Consider the following 14,144-nt stretch of genomic DNA (forward strand, 5'->3'; position numbering starts at 1 on the left):
ACATCTGCTCAGATTTGAAATAATTATCCAAAGGAAAATGGATTAATAAACATTATTAGACAGATGGATAAAAGCACATTTGAATTCATGGCTGTTTCAGCTGTATGTGTAGCATTAATTAGTTATAGAAATACTGCATGCACATAGGATTGGATTTTTCAGAGTAATAGGGTGTGTTGACTTGCATGTTTTCTATTTAAACTTCACTTTCAATTTAACTGGATTTAATCAGATTGTATTGCTTTGGAAAAAAAGTCTAAATAGAAGCATCTAATTTGTAACTAGTCACTGTAGTTTTCCTCATGGTTTTTAAATGCTCTGTCCTTATTGTTCTTTAGGACCGCCTGTTAGAATTCCCCCCCTCCAACTGTACTGAAATGTTAATTTTTCATATGTGGTCTGTTGGTGGATAGAGTGAATCATATTCTTAAAGTAAAAAGTATTTGTTGTGTTTTATAAGATTGTAAACTAGATCTCAATTCATTTTATAGGATACTGGTGTCACTAGTAGAGATCTAATTAGTCGAAGGATTAAAGAGTACAGTACAATGATGAGGTAGGTGATCTATATGGTGCCGGTAGTTTTTGTAGACTTCTTATCTAGCTTGTTTTTACTGAAGTAATGTGTCTTGTTTAGTTCTTCAAGCAGCAAAACAGAGCCATCTCCCAAAACACCTCGCCAGAGTCTAAGTATCAGGCAGACTCTGCTTGGAACTAAGGCAGAACAGAGGACCCAGAGTCCACATTCTCCTAAGGATGAGTCTGAAAGGAAGCTTCTCACTAAAGGTCTGTATGTTTTGTGTATTTCTTTAGTTCCTTTTAGTCCCAGTGTGAGGCCATTGAGGTGCCTTTCTCAGGTTTTTCGAACTCATGAATATACAGATGCAAAGCAGCTATTAACCAGATTTTTTTAAGCTACGGCTATAATCACTCATTTCTTGGAACTACTTCATTTAGATGTTATCTTAGATATACTTTAGGTTTTCTCAGATCCCTGAAGGCTTTTACTCCAGTCCTCTCTCAAGAGGGTTTTGTTTTTTTTTTCCTACGGCTCCATGTAGTGTTAACCGTAGTAAAATACAGTTGTTACGCTTCTTGTGACCAAAATTTTGCCAAGCTTTGGAAATAATTTTGTGTGTAACTCGTACTTTTGTCTCCAGCTGACTTGGAAGTAACAAGGTAAATTCATATTTTAAATATGCTGTTAAGATACCAAAGTTTTCCACTGAAGTGTTTTAGAAGTAGAGAAGAACATTTGTTTTTCTAATCTTTAAAATACAGGAGTGAAACTATAATATTTTTTCCAGACCAAAATTAGTGCCTGCTGAATTCTTAAAAAAGCCTGATGAGCTGGCACTGCAAACTTAAATCAGTAACTGAACTCCATCAAATAATGTCACAAGCTACTTTTTTTTTTTTTTTTTTTTTTTTTAGAATATGTAAATGTATGGTATTTCTGATCAGGCTGTGCTTGTAAGGATGTTGCATACAAATTCAGCAACTGGCTGAGCAATCACTTTTGATCAACCACTTTTGAACAATTCAGTCTTGAATTTAAGCTGTGAGTGAATTCTGTTTTATGTTACCAACAAATGTCCCTTTGCTCCTGCTATGCTACAGATTATGTAACTAAATTGCAGATGTTAAGTAAATGTCAAATCTGCTGAAAGAATATCTCCAGAAATACTTAAAGGAAGTACTACTGTATTAGGCACTTGCAGTACAGGATAAATGGGAATTGGAATTTGCTACGTGAATTGTATAGGAGAGGTAAACACAGCAACTGAACTTTTTATCTGATTTTTTGATAGATAATACTTTTAAATGTTTGAGTCCTGTTTGGAATGATTTAGGAGTGACTAAAATCTGGTAATTATTGAAAAAGTGAGTAGGTCTGCACAAGTGTGAGTATGGCTGTATAGTTTCATAGGTATTTTGTGCAGCACTGTGTTCAGTAGAGACTTAACTTTGCTTTACTTAATGTAGATTTTAATTTTTTAAAATCCAATTTATGTACCTTTAGTCTTAGAATGATGAAATTCCACAGTACCATTCAGCTACTTGCTTTTTAAAATCTGGGGTGTGAGTACATTCAAATGTATCTTTTGAATCACAGAAGAGTAAAAGAAGGTATGTTTAAGACAGACTAATGTTTAGTGAGTTATTGTGGGAAGCTGGGCCAGTAAAAGAGGTAAAAGTGCAGTAGGTGTCGCTTGATCTTTGCAAATCTGTTACCTGTATTCACAGTAGGTTTTGTGACTTAAATGCTCTTATTTTTCTTCTTTATTTCCTTGTTTGCATTATACTAACAACAAAAAGATGAGACAAGCCCACCAAAAGACAAGGGGACATGGAGAAAAGGCATTCCAAGCATTATGAGGAAGACGTTTGAAAAGAAGCCATCTGCTGTAGGAACATTTGGTGTTAGACTAGATGACTGCCCCCCAGCTCATACCAACAAAGTATGGAAGGATAATTTTTCTTTCCATTGTGATTTTAAAATACTTTTTGTATGAATTACTTTAAAATGTATATATAACTTTTCTTTTTCTTCAGTATATTCCACTGATTGTTGATATATGCTGCAAACTGGTTGAAGAAAGAGGTCTTGAGTACACGGGTATTTACAGAGTTCCTGGAAATAATGCTGCCATCTCAAGTATGCAAGAAGAGCTCAACAAAGGAATGACCGACATTGATGTTCATGATGATGTAAGTCTTCGATCGCTCTATTTCCAGGTTGAACTCCCAAAAACTTCTGGTTGTGTTGTGATTATAGAAATATAAAGCATGTCTGTCCTTTTCTTCTAAACATGTAGAAATGGCGAGACTTGAATGTGATAAGCAGTTTGCTGAAATCCTTCTTCAGAAAGCTCCCAGAACCCCTTTTTACTAATGGTAAGTTGTTTATGTTATGATTTTTGTCTTTAGGAATTACTGTTGAACAGTTGTCTTACATCTTTCAGATTATTTGAGAGAAAATCCAGTGGAATCATCCTAACTCTGTAATAAATGCCCTCTTTCTTCCTTAAAGAGCAGGGAGTTGTGGTGATCACAGAGCTTATGAATGAGAGCTGTAAATAGAATTTCTCTGATTGTGAAGGAATTATGAATTTGCAAAAAAAATGAGTAAAATTTGCAATATTCTGTGAAAGCTGGTTTTTTTCCCCCCACTGCCATCATCTTATTGTATACAATAAATGGACTAATTTATGACTTCCAACGGTCATATATATATATATATATATATATATAAAAACTCATATATATATGAGATTAATTTCTGCTTTTTTTTAACAGACAAATATGCAGATTTTATAGATGCTAATAGAAAAGAAGATCCTGTTGAACGTCTGAAAACACTGAAGAGACTGGTAAGCTGAAATCAGGTGTGCTAGAGGTGCACTACAAAATTAGCATTTAATGTTCTGAATAGTGATTGTTTGTTTCAGATTCATGATTTACCTGAGCATCATTATGAGACTCTCAAGTTTCTTTCTGCACACCTGAAGACAGTAGCAGAGAACTCAGAAAAGAACAAGGTATCAGAAACAAAAATATAATGTATTTTGGTTTGTTTCATTCATTAAGTACAGTTTTTGTGCCGGATTATTTCTATTAAGGTGATAATTTATTATTGTAGATAAAACTAAGACCTTTGCTATGTTGAGAAGATTTTTGGATTAGACTAAGGACTCCTGCAAAATATGCATCTGTTTAGTGTGAATTAAGTTTATTCAAGCTGATATTAATTTTGTGGGAATAACTTCTTATATCTTAAATTAATCCCAAATCTGTAAATTTCATATAATCCCATCTAGATGCCAATAAGTGTGCCTAGGCAGGGCACAGGTGAATGTCTGTGGCCCGAACGAACCTGTTGATAGAGGCTGTCACACCAGCTTTGTGTGAAGCCTGGCTTCCTGGATGCTTGAGTAATTTTTAAGACTAGGACTTGCTGTAATTACTTGAATGTTTGACCCCATAGATGCTGGTTTGACTGGTTTTAAGAAAGAAAATTTGTGATGTAAAGGGTGGTAGTTCACCACTACAAGGTCTTAGTCCACCACTAAGAATAGCTTTTTTCATTTCCATGGGGTGGGGAAGAGTTAGTTTACATTAAGTGTTTCTGTCCATGCTATAATCCTACAGTAAATGCAAATAATACTATCCCCTTTTTCTGCTTCTCAGGGAGGGGTAGCTGAATGCAAAGCTATGCACAATATGGGTGTGCTTATAGATGCTTACCTCAGGGCAGGTAGCATGGTGGCTTGTTACTTGGCTACCAATGTGCAGGGTACAGGAAAAAAAATGATGTGATTGATGCTATATAGAGGAACCTATGGCCAATCTCAAATCATTTAAAAGATCAGAAAATGACTCAGTTCAAATGAATATGGTAGCTTCCAACACCAGTTCTGCAAATAATACCTTCTAGTTAAATATGAAAGAAAAATATGTGTGTGTGTGTATATAAAAATATTTAACAAATTATAACCTTAGTGCACTTATAGCTGACATTCTGAGGAAATTATAGTAAATGTCACTTTTAAGTGCAATGCCTAAAGTAAACCTTTATCATTTTACGATTTTGGTGTGCTGTATAAATGTTGTTTAAATAATGTTAATATAGAATATATAATGCTAGCTGACTGAGGTGATGATATAATTGTATGACTTGTCAAAGGCCACAATTCAAGTCAAAGTGAGCATTAGGAGTTTGTGTCATTATGTTTGCAACTGCCTTCTGGTAAGCATGAGGACCTTGCCTCCTATATGTTATTGGTCTATTCTATGTCACAACAGTAAACTAGAAGTCAGAAAAGTAAGCAAAAATAGAAGGTAAGTATTCTGCTGCTCCTTTCTTGGAAGTACTTGTAGGAGATGTAACATTAAAAGTAAATTAAGTGGATGATTAATGCTGTGACATGATTGGATAACTCTTGAGTCTGTCTCACGAATAGATGCGTTGGGTCTATGATGTTGGTTGCTGCCGCCTCCTCCAAAGTAGTTGCAAATTGAATGAGCTCTTTGTCAATAGACATAATACAGTATTTGACTATCAACTTAATTTTTTCATGTGTCTTGTAAACATTTTCAGGGAAAAAAACCCAGAGAACTACCAATGCCTTTTTAAATAAATAAATAAATTTCTTAAAATATCAGTGTTTCTAAACAAATAAAAATTGTCTTTCTGGGAAGAAAAAAAAAATTCCCCCTTAAAGTGTAAAGAATATATCTGAGTTCCTGCATTTTCTGTGCTCGTGGAGCTACTTACTTGCAATGGGTTAAGAAAGGTTGAATTCTGAATTGCGGAAATGTTGGATGCATTTATTGCAGCTGCATGTAGGAGAGTTTTAGGGTAGTGTAACATCCTACCTGTGAGTCAGTAATGTGTTTTTAAAAACCTTTTCTTTGTTCTTATTTAAAATGGTTCTCGGATATTAATAGTCTTATATTAATGTACTTAGACAATATTATTATATTTTCTCCTTATAAATGTATGATGTGGAAATATTTGATTTCTTAGATGGAACCAAGAAACCTGGCCATTGTATTTGGTCCAACACTCGTGAGGACATCTGATGATAACATGACACACATGGTTACGCATATGCCAGACCAATATAAAATTGTAGAAACACTCATCCAAAAAGTAAGTGGAAGTATTTCATTATTTAAAAAATAAGATCGTACACAGATTGACCAGCTTTTCTCTTATTGGGCCAGTTTGGGTCTGGTATTTATCCTTCAAACTCCAGGATATCGTTTTTAGTAATGTCCATGTTTGTTTGTTCCACATTTGGGTTTTGTGTTTCCTGTGGGGTTTTCACCTTTTTTATTTTAAATTGTAGCATGACTGGTTTTTCACAGAAGATGATGCTGAAGAACCTCTTGTAAGTATTGTGTCATAAATATTTGTGTTCTAATTATCTTAGTTTAGAATCTGCTTCTGCTGCCTCTAGAACGTCTGTATATTTCTCATTACATTACTGTATGGTTTGCTCTTCAGAAGCACCTTTTTCGCTCTCCAGTCCTTGCAGTAATGAATTTAAAAAAAAAAAAAGCCATGCATTTGTTTTTAAAAGCATAAAGCAAAACGGGAAAATAAGAACGCGTGAGGAAAACGTGTCCTCAGGTGAATAATGCAATTTTCTAAATGCTGTTGAATCGTAATGAACTATTTGTGAAACGATGATGAAGAGATCTTTGTTTATTAACTGTAGACAACAGTTCAGGAGGAAAACACTGTAGAATCTCAGCCAGTGCCAAACATAGATCATTTACTCACCAACATTGGACGAACGGGAGTATCTCCTGGAGACGTATCAGGTAACTCTTGCCCGGACAGCGTTAGTCCATAGGCTAGAATAGCCTACTCTTTTAACTCACTGTAACTCTCTCTTCCTCTTTTCTTTTACTAATAAACTGTTTTTCTCCTTTCCAAAAGATCATTAACACTTCTTAAAGACTTGAATTGTTGATAATAATGCATGATATAATTTGGAAAACTTTGTTGTCTAACAGAAATATAATCATTAAAAGATGAGGCTTGCACATACTATTTTATTTATTCACAGTAACCCATGCAATCATCATCGTGAGGTGAAGCAGATATGCTGCTGTAAAGTGGTTTGTTGTGATGGCAGAAAGATTGATCTTCAGTGGTGTTGTTATATTGCTCCTTCCCAACGTTAGGAATGTAAAAAATTGAGTTATGTTTTCTTGTCAAGTGATGGACACTTTAATAAGTATGTTGCAGTATGCCTATACTAAAGCTGATTTCCTTCTGTTTATAAATGCCATCCTCTTTTGTGGCTAAGGACGAGCATTGCAGGCTCTTTTTTGGTGACTTTTCCCCCCCCTCCCTTCACTATACTATTGCACTAACCCAGCATGTTGTATCCCACAAATGTTATCCCTTCATCTTTAGCTTTTGTTTCAGTTTTCAAAGGGTTGTTCAGCACTTACTGAAACAGTCACTTTATACTGATGTTGTAACAGGCGAAGTGGGAGGAGTCTATCACACGGTGATGTCACTAGTGGATTCTGTGATGTCACTGATGGACAGCTGGAACTGTAGGAAGAAGGAGGACTGTTGCCCACACTGTAGCTGCCTTGTCTGCAGAAACCCCTGTTTCTTGTAAATGGAAAAAAAAAAAGTTGATCTGTGCTGTAAATTTTCTTTTAAGAGTATTTTAAACAGATCAATGCTACTTTTTAAAAGTTTTTCTGCTGTTTCTTGTTATCTCTGAAGCAGACCCTGAGGAGAAATAGCATGGTATGGTCTACCAGTCTTTCTAGTCATAAAGCATTAGCCATGTGTCAAAAAGGGGTGTGGCAGGGGGCTCAGCTCTTTCTTCCTAGGGAGAAAGTCCCTAAAGCTGGAACACATCCAAGTTCATATTTTTTAGCCATTGTGCTAGCCCCTTCCTACCCCCTTTATAATTGTATAATCTTGGGTTTTGCGAGACAGTAAAACTATGGTGTCCATTTTTCATTTCATAATAGCGCTTGTTATAGAAAAGTACAAAACTGGTAGCTGCTGAAATCTAGCCAATTTAAAAATAAAATTTTACCTATACGTAGTCAGAGGTGGAGAGAGAAGTATAATTGGGGTTTTACACACAAAATATGACTTAATTCCTTTAAAACCTCACAAAAAGAATATGACTACATGAACCATGATTTGTACCTAGGGCAACCAGTAGTACTAAGACATTCAATTTTGCTTTGTGTATCCTGAATCTCAGGAGAGTACACAGTACGATCCTGAAAAGGTGTCTCAGCTGCGGTTTTGCAGGGGCTGTATACTTAAAACATTGAATAAACATTAGTATTTCTGTTTTTTATTTAGAAGAACAGGGCTCCTTTGCCATTCCTATCATTGAGCTGGTTCTGCCTACAATTCACAGCATCCTTTCATGGCGGTGGCTTTCTGTGGTGCAGCTTGCATCTTTGTGAGCTCTGACTATTCACTCTGTTCTGGTTTTTATTTGCTTCACATTTTGTTCTGTGCTTGTCTTTTTCCATAAGTCCAGCATTGTCTGTAGCAACAATGAAAAAAATGCACAGAACTGAGCAGAACTGTTGTTTTTTTTTATTTTTCCACAGATTCAGCTACTAGTGACTCAGCAAAATCTAAGGTAAATAATTTTGTGAAATGATGTAGTTCTAAGCTTCTGAAATCTGTTAGATACTTGCTTGCGTTATTAAAACGCTTATATGCAGACGTACTGTAGATCTTATGTAGAATTTTTTTAATTAAGTGGTAATACTGTTTTCTCATCAAATAATTTTAAAGTGTTACAATGGAAAAGTATCACTTGTTTGCAGTTGGCTGCATCTGCCAAAGCAGTCAGCTGCACACATAAACAGCTTTGTTCCAAACTCTTGTAATTGTGAGCGCTTACCTCCTTTTTGCATCTCATTTAGTAGAGGTGAATGTATGTGGTATGTTCCCTGTTACTGTTGGCATACTACTTAGTCCCATGCAGTATTTGTGTTTCCCTGGTTCGCTGAGAAAAGCATACGTAGAATTTAGCCTTTTCTTCCTCAAGGTAGTACGTCCTCCTCTTACAGGAAGCCAAAGGTTGTGGTTAAAGGTTGCTGTGCAAAATCTCCCTAGGAAGTATTGCTGTGCTTGGGAGGACAGCCTAGCAGATGGGGGAAATAAGACTGGAACACAGGTATTGGTTCCATCCTCAATTTAATGCTCGAGTTCTCATCTGACCCATGGACAAATCTTTCAGTCTCTTAAGCTGTTGTTCAATAGTTGCTAACACTGGATGTCTGTAGCACTGGGTAATATGGCAGCGTGCAGCTGACCTCAGTCAGCTGTGAGCACATGATACAGCTTTATGCTGGTGTGCATTCTAGGTGTATCACTGATGCCCCTCTTTGAGCTGAGAACAGGACTTAATGCATCCTCCTGGTTCATTGTTGAGATGCCAGCCCAGCTGCTTTGTGAGGATGCTTGGTGGCTCAGCCACTGCCTCAAAAAAGCCCAACTTCCAGGGCACCATGTCACATTGCCTGTGCCAGGACAGCGTGCTGTTTGCAGGTTGCCTCTCTCTGACCACCACCTGCGAGCGGCACAGAGCAGCAGCATCAGGCAGGCCACGGTCATGGGCCTGTGAGCAACAGTGCGTGGTGTATGTGGATTGCCTGGGCCGGGAGCCTGCTTACTGCTCAGCCAGCCCTGCTTGCAGCAAGACATGTTCCAAGTGGAGCGCCAGCTGGCTGCATTGCTGGATGTCCTTCTTGGTGAGAAGGACATGTACCTGTTCCCAACCTGCGGGAAAAAAATGCACCCAGCTCACCCATCCTTTATGGGGGACAGTAGCTAATGCAAAAGTGCCATTTGAGTAGTGAGAAGAATTGCTGTGGTCACTTGGAAAACAGTAGGCCCCAACACCCAGTGGTCTGTTGCCAGTCAGCTTTGGATTGGAGTTTGTCTGCCGGCGCAGCAATAAAGAGCTGTCACCTGCTGTCCAGAAGGTTCTTTGTCTGCACTGCCTGTCACAGTCATTGTGCAGGAGGCCAGGCAGTCACTGTAGGTAGCCATTGTGCAGGCTTCTCAGATGCTTGTTTCCCTGGGGGCTCTCAGCAAGACTTAATGTGTGCCTTCTGCCTACTCTGTCCTGATCTCTGAGCTCTGCATCAAGAACATGGGACACTCTCATGTCATGCAGCAGGAGGTTCTGGATAACCATGAATATTTTTGTTACTGTTGGTTGAGTAGAAGTTTCTCCCAACTCTTCCCTGTTCACATAAACTAATTTGTGCACCTTCGCTGAGGCTGTCATGGTCAATATAGCCACTGTGGTGTTGTATGGCTGTTGACTTTGGCTTGTGAAGTCATATAGTGGCAGTTTCACCATTGCCAGCACCTCTTTAATTTCTGAGGAGATAGTGAATAGGAATTAAATTTGCACCAAGAAAAAGTTGTTTGAGCAAAAATATTAAATGCACTGTATCTGTTCAGTGCTTTGCTTTTTACGGTCAATGCATTTATGCTACAGTAGTAGGCATGCTGCAACAGTTCACTGGGGGCTGTGATTCTGTGCTTATGGAGCAGAGAAGTTATCTTGTTGGACGACAGCTGAGTAGTTTGATGATGACTAGTGTGCATTAGCTTTCCCTTTGTCCTTAAGCTTATTCTCTTATCTAGGTATCTGGAATCACTAGATGGTCCTTTCAGTAATGATGTCCCAGCTTTTTTGTTAAAACTGTTACCATGACGATAGCTCTTCCCCTGGAGAGCTATGATCTCCCTCTCTGAAGTGCTGCATAGTAACAAACGATTGGGATTTCAAAGACTTTTTGAGCATAGCCCATCACTGCCGGTCTGCTTCCCTCAGGTCAGAGAGTCAGGCTAGACATCTGAACATAGACTTAAATGAACATAGACTTAAAATCAGGTAGCTGACACCACAGTTCTTGTTGTTGAGCCCTAGACAGATGTCAAATGTCAGTCCCACTATATTAAAGGTCTCTGATGTGAGCAACTGCCCTTTTCAGTAGATACCATTACTTTGCTCTTTTCTTGAAGTCTACAGTGTGCAAACCATCAGCATTCAAAGACAGGGTGGTACCTGTCCCAAACCGCCTGCTTCTTTTAAAGGTGGCAGTAAGCAGGAAAGGTACATAGCTTTGAGGTGGCTAGGTGGTAATGTTGTCAGTGTAGTTGAAAAATATTTTTTAATTTTATAAAATGGAATAATTGTCCTATTTTTGCTTCTGTGCAGTTCTAAAGGCAGATTCCTCAAAAAGCAGAAAAGTTTATTTCTGTTAATTTCCTATACTTGCACCTAAATTAGGGTTTTGTATAGCTTTCATTGTATTGGTTTAAAAACTCAGACAGCCTGAAAGGTTGAAAGATCAACTGAAAAATAGTTTGAGAAATTAGCCTTTCCACATAGGTAAGACACCTTGAAAGGACAGACTGAAACCACACTCTTGGGACCTCATCTGTGAAAGAGTTTCTGTTGCAAACCAATCTTGAGTAGGTTGTCTTGCTGTAGTGGACCCTGCTTTATTAGTCGATCAAAACTGAAATAGCTGTATATACAAACTAGTCTTTGTCAAGTTGAAGGGATTCAGATGAAAAGTGGAATTCTCAGGATGAAAATTGACTTCTTGGGCAATGTCATGTAGACTACAGAAAGAGCGTGGAAACATTTCCTGAATAAAGATAGGCTTTCTGCTCTGAAGCTTGGGATATGTTTTTAAGAAGTCTCAGGCTAACAAATGTCTCTTTGTGATTTCTAATCATGCCTTCTCCCCTTTTTTTTTTTTTTTTTAATAGGGTTCTTGGGGTTCTGGAAAGGATCAGTATAGCAAGGAACTGCTTGTGTCCTCCATTTTTGCAGCAGCTAGTCGCAAGCGGAAAAAAACAAAAGAGAAACCACAGCCAAGCAGCTCAGAGGATGAGTTGGATAATGTGTTTTTCAAGAAGGAGCTTGCAGAACAATCTCGTGGTGACACAACAAAAGAGGACATAGCTAAAGGGGAATATGAAAGAGAGAGAGACATAGGGAGAAAACAGAGGATGTTTGTCCTGAAGGAAAAAGAGAACAGCAGTAAAAAAGATGTGAATGTTGTAAAGGACGAAAAGAAGACATTAAAGAAAGAAAGTATCCAGTCAGAGGAACCTTCACTGCCTTACCATGACAAATGTACAAAATCACCGAATCTCAGCTGTCTGCAAACCACACAGAAGAATAACCCAAAAATGCCTATTTCACAATCTTCTTCCCAGGTTGAGGAGACAGTGTCTGACTCTGGCACTATGCTTAGCACTTCCTCCCAGGCTTCCCAGCACAGATACTCATGCAAAAAAGTAGCCAGCCCTGAAATTAAACACAATGAGTTTTTAGCAGCTGATGTCAGTTCCATCACCTCAGATTATTCAACTACTTCATCTACTATATATCTAACTGGTTTAGATGCCAGTATGTTGAGCCCTGAGGTGCAGTCGGTGACAGAGAGCAAGGGAGAAGATGCTGATGATGAAAGAAGTGAATTGATCAGCGAAGGGCGGCCTATGGAGACAGACAGTGAAAGTGACTTCCCTGTCTTTGCCACCAGTGCTGCTGCTGAAAGGCTGTCCAAGGGGAAGGTTTCAGAAGTGGTAAAGACCAGTCGGAGGAACTCTGAAGAAAGCGAAGTAAGTTGTACTGAGGGAAGTTCAACACCAAAGTTAGAGAGTCGCAGACTTTTTAGCTCACACAAACTTATTGAATGTGACACACTGTCTAGGAGAAAGTCTGCACGGCACAAAACAGACAGTGAGGGTTCAGGGGATGCAAAAAGTGAGAAGGACTTGCCTAGTGTGACCAAAATGTTTGACATAATGAAAAAAGGAAGATCGACAAGCAGTTTAGCTACATCAGCCAGAAGTGAGGCTGACAAACAAGAACCTACCTGGAGACTTAAAATTACAGATAGGTTAAAGCTGCGACTCAAATCATCTGCAGATGACATGTTTGGAGTTGGGAATCAAAAAACTAACTCTTCAGAGACTGCAAAGAGAAAAAATATCAGGCGAAGGCATACGCTTGGAGGACAGAGGGATTTTGCTGAAATAAGTGTCCTGAATGCTTGGAAAGCTCAAGAGCCAAGTCAAAGTAGGGAGAGAGAATCTGAGCTTTCAGCTGTGAATCGGTTGAAGCCAAAATGTCCAGCGCAGGACCTCTCAATCTCAGACTGGCTTGCACGAGAACGTTTACGCACTAGCACAACTGACCTTAATACGGGTGAAACTGGAAAGCCCAGACTTGAGAACACTAGCTTAGCAGATGTATCAAAGGTAGATCTGCCTTTATCTGCAGAGATGCAGGCAGATGAAGGCAGCTCTTCCAGCAGCTTGACTTTAATTAATAGAACACCACCTTCGCGACCATTTCAGCCACCAGACCAGGTAAATGGTGAAAATTATCAGAATATGAACAAAACCAACTTTAGCCCAGCAGTTGATGCCCATCCTCATAAACTGTCTGGGACCCAAGTGGTTAGATCTCGATTCTACCAGTATCTTTGAAATGGGGAGATACATCCACTACAGCAATTCATTAACTGTTACACTTCCCAGTAACTCTGTGTGTGTGTGTGTGTACATACATATATATATTTTCCTGTACTGTTGTTGTTATGCAGCCTTCATTTGGGCTGGTTTCATCAATATGCTCTGTGGAACGTCTTCACAGGGCATTATCCACAGCCAGAAGAACACTAAAGTATATATATATATATTTTAAGAAAAAGTATATTTGATGGCTGCATACAAATGTTGAACAAAGCATCTGATGCAACATGCTGTGTAGTGTATACATGGTTTTCTGACTGAGAGTTGGCCTGGCATTAGTATGCAGAAAAATTGTTCTTTTGGTTTAGTCACTAACAAGTGCCTCATCATAAATTCATTTGGTTTGTTAGGGTGCCATATTGTTAAATTAGAGAAACTTATTACAAACAAATGAATGCATTTTACTGTTAACGAGTTTCATTACATTTTACAAATGTTAACACAGGTGGCTACAGAGCTTCCATTCCTTAGGCATTCCAGTAAATATTGGAGTTTTATATTTCCAATTTTAATACAGATTTTGAGTTTTATGTGACTTGAATTTTTAATCTTTCTGTAAAATAAGTAACTTAAATGTACATATTACATGTGTATCTTTTCTTCAGATACCAGATTTGATATAAATGTTGTAACATAGGCGTGTAGATAGTGGATACTGGATGGAACTGGTTTCTTTTATTGAGAATATAATTCTGCATGAAGACCTAATGAATCCAAACCTGTATCATGCCTGTGTGCATACCCACTTAAACACTGGAAATAAAACTGTTTTGGTGACTCTTTGCGTGATGCGAATTCATTCTAATGAACAGTTCTAAAACTTCATGTTTACAAGTTGCAATTGGCAGCTGCCCTCGGGATCACAAAACTTGCAGTTGCTCCTGGACGAAGGGCACTTCTCTTCAAAGTTTTGTTTGTGGGACAAGACCATAGAGGTTAGCATATGAGAGAGGGGTTCAGTTGGTTAAATATTTTCATCTTGATATATAATCTGATTCTGAGGTATGTAGCAAGTTGGTTTATGTTCAATATGCTGGGTTTGTAGCACTGAACA

At 38.2% G+C, this 14,144-nt stretch overlaps 1 protein-coding gene across 2 annotated transcripts in view; it reads left to right on the forward strand.

Annotated features, from left to right (window-relative positions):
* Nucleotides 1–13,867, forward strand: part of ARHGAP21 (Rho GTPase activating protein 21) — a 125,060-nt gene extending 111,193 nt beyond the window's left edge. For both annotated transcript variants that reach the window (XM_075492649.1, XM_075492648.1), the window contains exons 13-24: nucleotides 492–556; nucleotides 638–786; nucleotides 2,320–2,462; nucleotides 2,557–2,712; nucleotides 2,820–2,898; nucleotides 3,301–3,374; nucleotides 3,453–3,542; nucleotides 5,531–5,656; nucleotides 5,856–5,897; nucleotides 6,228–6,333; nucleotides 8,116–8,147; nucleotides 11,312–13,867. In XM_075492649.1, the coding sequence (XP_075348764.1) occupies nucleotides 492–556; nucleotides 638–786; nucleotides 2,320–2,462; nucleotides 2,557–2,712; nucleotides 2,820–2,898; nucleotides 3,301–3,374; nucleotides 3,453–3,542; nucleotides 5,531–5,656; nucleotides 5,856–5,897; nucleotides 6,228–6,333; nucleotides 8,116–8,147; nucleotides 11,312–13,045 (2,796 nt within the window). In that variant the 3' untranslated portion in view covers nucleotides 13,046–13,867. The remainder of the gene's footprint in view (nucleotides 1–491; nucleotides 557–637; nucleotides 787–2,319; nucleotides 2,463–2,556; nucleotides 2,713–2,819; nucleotides 2,899–3,300; nucleotides 3,375–3,452; nucleotides 3,543–5,530; nucleotides 5,657–5,855; nucleotides 5,898–6,227; nucleotides 6,334–8,115; nucleotides 8,148–11,311) is intronic.
* The last annotated feature ends 277 nt before the right edge of the window (nucleotides 13,868–14,144 follow it).

This window comes from Mycteria americana, chromosome 2 (assembly GCF_035582795.1).
Source record: "Mycteria americana isolate JAX WOST 10 ecotype Jacksonville Zoo and Gardens chromosome 2, USCA_MyAme_1.0, whole genome shotgun sequence".
NCBI classification, from domain to species: Eukaryota; Metazoa; Chordata; class Aves; order Ciconiiformes; family Ciconiidae; genus Mycteria; species Mycteria americana.